At 47.3% G+C, this 5,928-nt stretch overlaps 1 protein-coding gene across 3 annotated transcripts in view; it reads left to right on the top strand.

Moving 5' to 3' along the window:
* LOC123103773 (uncharacterized) overlaps nucleotides 1-5,657 on the top strand; it is a 14,991-nt gene extending 9,334 nt beyond the window's left edge. For 2 of the 3 annotated variants that reach the window (XM_044525456.1, XM_044525457.1), the window contains 4 exons: nucleotides 3,382-3,616; nucleotides 3,698-3,999; nucleotides 4,521-5,139; nucleotides 5,226-5,657. In XM_044525456.1, the coding sequence (XP_044381391.1) occupies nucleotides 3,382-3,616; nucleotides 3,698-3,999; nucleotides 4,521-4,815 (832 nt within the window). In that variant the 3' untranslated portion in view covers nucleotides 4,816-5,139; nucleotides 5,226-5,657. Of the gene's footprint in view, nucleotides 1-3,302; nucleotides 3,617-3,697; nucleotides 4,000-4,520; nucleotides 5,140-5,225 lie in introns of those variants that run through there. The other variant, XM_044525458.1, reaches the window with a different exon arrangement.
* The last annotated feature ends 271 nt before the right edge of the window (nucleotides 5,658-5,928 follow it).

Genomic DNA, 5,928 nt, shown 5'->3' with positions numbered 1-5,928 from the left:
CCGGACGCAGCTCGAGAACTGGTGGTGTCGGCAGCGCCAGGTTGATCGGGATCTTCTGCGGTCGTCTGCTGCGGCGCAAGCGGCAAACCAGCCACAGAAGATCTGGGCCGAGCCGCATCATCATTGCCTCGTGATTGCCCGGGCCCGGCCTCGTCAGGATCTGTCCCCGCCTCAGCCCGGCGAGTCGCTGCCCGCCGCTTGTAGACGACTGGTTGGGCCTCAAGGCCAGCGCCAGCCTGCCATCTGCTGGACGGTGATTGGTGCGGACGAGGGGAGTCACCGTGGCCATCCGATTCAGCGCGCCCACCTGCGGCTGTCGCAGCAGATTCGCTGCAAGGCACCGATCCCGAGGGGGATTCGCTGCACGGCAGCACCTGGGCAGATCCCGAGGGAGATTTGCTCCCCAGCTCAGGGCACATAAAATATGGATCTGCTGCCGTATTTTCTTCACCATTTGCGACGATTTCTTCACGAATTTTTGCTGCATCACCACAAGACTCATAAAGGCTATTAGTAGTAGGGTTAGTCATATGATCATCACAATTATTAATGCCCCCTTGATCATAGCCAGAGAGGTGAGGTGGTAAAAGCAAGATTTCCTTGCGTAAGAGAGCTCCGGCATTGGGATGTAGATGAGCGAAAGGAAATTTGGTCTCATCGAACACGACATCACGTGAGATGTAAACCCGTCCGGTGGAGATGTCAAGGCACTTGACACCTTTGTGCTGGGCACTATAGCCAAGAAACGCACATTGTTTGGACCTATACATGAGCTTGCGGTTATTGTACGGACGGAGATTTGGCCAACAGGCACATCCAAAAACACGAAGAGATGTGTAGTCTGGTTTGACATGGAGGAGGCGTTCCATAGGTGTTTCATTATTGATGACACGGCTAGGAAGCATGTTTATGATATGGACAGCTGTAAGAAACGCCTCGTCCCAAAATTTGAGGGGCATGGACGCCCCTGCTAGAAGAGCTAAACCAACCTCAACTATGTGCCTATGCTTGTGTTCGGCCGACCCGTTTTGTTGATGAGCGTGTGGGCATGACACATGGTGGGATATGCCTATATTTTGGAAGAAGGAATTGAGTTTCTCGTATTCCCCTCCCCAATCGGATTGGACAGCTATAATTTTGCTGTCAAACTTCTTTTCAACAAGTGCTTGGAAGTTTTTAAACACTTGAAACACATCGGACCTTTTTTTAAGGAGATAGATCCATGAGAACTTGCTGTAGTCATCGATGAAACTCACATAGTAGGCAGAGGAGGGAGCAGGCCCCCACACATCAGAGAAAATCAGTTGCAAAGGCTTAGTGGAGACACTAGTAGATATGGGATATGGTAATTGATGACTTTTGGCACACTGACATGAATCACAAATAGTTTCAATATTTCGCTCACCAACAAACGGGAGCTTATTTTTCCTAAGTAACTTTTCAACTAAGGAAAAAGAGGCATGTCCTAGACGATCGTGCCACCGTGTGGACGAAAGCTTGATAGCACCACAAGCTTGTTTATTGGATCTTCTGAACTCCGGAATCAACGGGTAGAGCCCTCAAACGCATCTACCTCGATAAAGAACTTTCCTCGTGGCCTGATCCTTGATCAAAAAGAAATAAGGATGAAACTCGAGAAAAACATGATTGTCAATGGCGATTCTATGAACAGACAGAAGATTTTTGTGGGCACTAGGAACATGCAAGATTCTTTTGAGATGTATTTTGCGACTAGGGGTATTAATAATTGAATGACCAATGTGACGAATACCCATACCTTCACCACTGGCCGTATGGATTTGATCCTTGCCACGATATTTTTCCTTCATGGTGACTTTCTCAAGCTCGTTGGTGATGTGGTTTGTGGCACCACTGTCAACATACCAGTTTGTGTCGATCCCATAGGAGCCATCGGCAGCCGCAGCCACCTTTTCTTCGTCTTGTGAGGAGTCACCATCATCCTCTTCGTAGCGGTACCAACAATCCTTCGCTGTGTGACCGGGCTTGCCACAAATTTGGCAGCAAGGTAAGTCCGGACGGGATCTGTTGGAGCTGCCGCCACGACGCCCTTTTGCGTTGCCGGAGCGCCCGCCGCCACGAGCGTTGTTGGAGTAGCCGTCACTGCCGCCGGATCCGAACCTCCCCTTGCCACGAGAGGAGGCACGAGAGCGAGAGCCACCGCCGCGGCCTCTGGAGGCGGAGTTTGCCGACGACTTGAAGCCGCCGCCGGAGCCGTTGTACTGCGCCATGCGTTGATCAAAATTACTGAGCATGGAAAAGAGTTCATCAAGTGTTACCGGAGTGACGCGGGCGTCCAGGGCAGAAATGAGGGGCTGGTAGTCCTGGTCTAGCCCATGGATGATGTAGGACATGAGTTCATCGTCCTGGATGGGTTTGCCCGCCGCGGCGAGCTCATCGGCGAGGCCCCTCATGGCGGCGAAGTAGGCGGCCACCGATTGGTTGCCCTTCTGCGCATTGATCAGCGCTGTACGGATGTTGTTGACGCGGCTGAGTGACTGCGACGAGAACATGCTCGCCAGCGCCACCCAGAGTTCCCTCGCCGTGGTGATCGCGGTCACCGTGACGAGCACCTCCTTTGAGAGGTTTTGGAGCAGGTATCCCAGGACCTGCTGGTCCTCCCTCACCCAAATTGGATGAAGAGGATTTGGCCCCTCGGTTTCCTTCCCAGCAGCATCTTTGGTGATGTGGGTTTTGGCCGGCTCGGTGGACGTGCCGTCGACGTAGTGGAAGACGCCGGCGCCCCGCAGTTGCGGCGTGATCTGTGTCCGCCATAGGATGTAGTTAGTGCGGGAGAGTTTCTCCGTTACTCCACCGCTGAGCGACTACTGGGAGGAGGAGGAGGTGGAGGAAGACATGGCTGCGCACGGAGATGGGATAGCTAGGGTTTAGTGGAAGAAGATTGCTCTGTATACCATGTGCGACTTGCGGTAAACGTCTTGCCTTTCCTGGCAGACGTGTTGCGTGTTATATAGCAGGGTTGCGAGCCCAAATACGCATACAAGTTGGTTAGGGGATTACATCTTGGAAAGGAAGAAAAGCTAGAGATAAAGAAGATAAAGATTACAAGATACTTATCTAACTAACTACTCCTGGTGAACTTCTCCTTGTACACGCAAGGCATGCGCAATATTATCATCATGTTTGACAGTTTGATTAATTTTTTTCTTACTGCAAGTGTACTATGAAATCAGGAATACTGAACCCACCCCTTCATATATTACGGTGGTGGATTTTCTGCTGATTAGACATGTTAGTTACCCCCTCTATTATCTGCTGATCAGGAATACAGAGGGAGTGTACATTTTCATGGTAATGTCTTATTATCATGCTGTGCTTAACTCGCCCTTATCAAATTCATAGGATCATGGGATTTTCCTTCATGGTACTTGTTCTATGGTCTCCTGTTGTGATTCCTTTACTGCCAACTCTTGTTCAAAGCTGGACAATAAGCGCTTCAACAGGAATTGTTGGGGATGCTTGCATTGTTGGTCTGTATGTCTCTATAATGATACTTGTAATGCTATGGGGAAAAAGAATACGTGGCTATGAGAATCCAGTTGAGCAATATGGGATGAATCTTGCATCTTCATCAAGGGTATGATCATTGCTTAGTCTCGTGTGCAAATATCTGTCAAATGTTCCTGGCACATTAACATGACATTACCTTTGATTGCAGCTGCAAGAATTTTTCCAAGGTCTTGTCGGAGGCGTGTCTGTCGTTTGGCTGGTGCATTCGATAAGCATTTTACTTGGCTTTGCAACTTTTCGAGAAGGGACGCCTTCGTTCTTACCATTTGATCTTCTCAAATCTTCAAGAAATGTATTGTTGCCAGCTCTTAGAGGGTTTATCACAGCAACTAGCATTTCTGTGGTGGAAGAAGTGGTTTTCAGATCATGGCTTCCAGAAGAAGTTGCAGTTGATCTTGGTTACTACAATGCTATTCTGATGTCTGGAGTTGCTTTTTCTCTGATTCACCGGTAATATCCAGTCGAGCCACCATCCCTTCTGTTATTTCACTACTTAATTTTTCAGCACATGGTTCATGTTACTACTGGTAGTTCTCATGGCGTTCGTAATTAAATTTGGGATCTAAAACCCATGAGCAGCTGAGCGTGATTTGGGGGGCAATCATTAAAACCCGTGAGCAACTGAGCGGCGTGGTTCCGCAGACGTTACTGTAGTGGGGTGGGTGTGGGAACTGGGTGAAGGACACAAGCAGGGGAGGGGAGTGGCAGAAAATGGGATGGATTGAGTACAGTTTTTTTTAAAGAAATTGGTCTATGGTTAGTCGAACATAGAAGTGCCTAGCAATCCTACAAAATAAAGCTTGCTACAGATTAGGACCTTTCTGTAGCAACCTTGAAAAATGTTTATAATATAAAGTGATTTAAGGTGCAACAGTTGTGTGGGTTGATTTATATTATTTTTTTGCACCAAGCATGATCTGTTGTGAGACCAAGTAATAAAAGGTGTTAACATTTTTACAAATGAATGGCAGGTCTCTACCTTCAGTACCAGGCTTCGTGCTACTTTCCCTGGTGCTTTTTGGGCTTAAGCAAAGAACGCAAGGGAATCTCGCTGCACCAATTGGCCTGCGATCTGGAATTATGACTGCTAGTTATCTCACACAAACCACTCGCATTATTGCATTCAAACCTGAAACTCCATTCTGGATGATTAGTACCTATCATCTTCATCCGTTTGATGGTGCGGTTGGCTTAAGTATTTGTGCGTTACTTGCGATCCTTTTCTTCCCTCAAAGACCTGTTCAGAAGGATACATCTGTGTCATGAGAATTGGGAGGACCCACAAAAGTACTCTTTGAGGCCAGTTTCAACAAGATATCACGGCTGCACAAAACGTGAGCACCGAAGGGCTGCTCCAGTGTATACTATGTTAGCTCAACTAACGCACTGTAACGTGCTCGAAAAAGAGCACCCAGCTAGCTGCTTGATTACACCGAGGGGTGCTGCCGATGGATTGGAGCTGTGGGGGTTTCATACCCTTACCAAATTTGTATACTAGTTTCTGGACTCTTGACGGATGAACTCTGTTATCGGTCGTGGTAACAACAAAAACTCCGAGCAGGAATGATTTGTTTCGTTCATCATTATAAGGTATGTATGTTTTAACTGCAATTATACTTTGTTTCCTGTCTGCTAAATTATTAACTCGGCTCTGTTCAATGTCATTGCGAATGCAGGTGGGGCAGTGTCGTATAAACTACCCAGGAAGCTGGATATATCTTGGAGAGAAACTAGCAGATATCATAATGTGAAGTCAATACTTGCGCCATTTGGTGGATTATGTGTGCTGACTGCCTTAACTTCTTTTAGAGATACTTCATGCTGACTAATAGGTGTATAGGTTTGTTCTTAGATCTAACTAAGCCTCCTTTTGATATTTCGGAACACAAGCATGTCCAAGTTTTGGGGTAGAAAATTTTGACAGCATATACTGTATGTAGAAGATAGTCACATGCCAGAGTTAGCTGATACAGTACATCATACACAGTTGTGTATCTTCCTCGATGACAGAATCTCACTGACTGTAAGGTTCAGTGCAAGTATAATGTTGCCTATATGTATAGAAGAATCCGTTGAGACCCACAAAGAGAAACAGCCATTTTGTGCTATGTGTGATATTTGCATAATAATGTAATACTTTGCCTCGACTTCTCACATAGGCTCCAACGCACGTCGCACGGGTCGATTCCTCGGGGCTTGGAGCAAGAACCTTTTGTAAAAGCTTCAGCTTCACATGGCTTCAAGGCCATTCTTCATTTTGACCCGGCAATGAGACACTTCCTACTATCACCGGAAGAGAGACATTCGGACACTTTGAGGGAGATGCTAGCACAAGATTTTACCGTACAAATGCAAGAAGGCGGAAGAACTTCATCCATG

Source organism: Triticum aestivum, chromosome 5A, assembly GCF_018294505.1.
Source record: "Triticum aestivum cultivar Chinese Spring chromosome 5A, IWGSC CS RefSeq v2.1, whole genome shotgun sequence".
NCBI classification, from domain to species: Eukaryota; Viridiplantae; Streptophyta; class Magnoliopsida; order Poales; family Poaceae; genus Triticum; species Triticum aestivum.
Note: the sequence above shows the minus strand (reverse complement) of the source record. Positions and strands in the feature narration are given on the sequence as shown.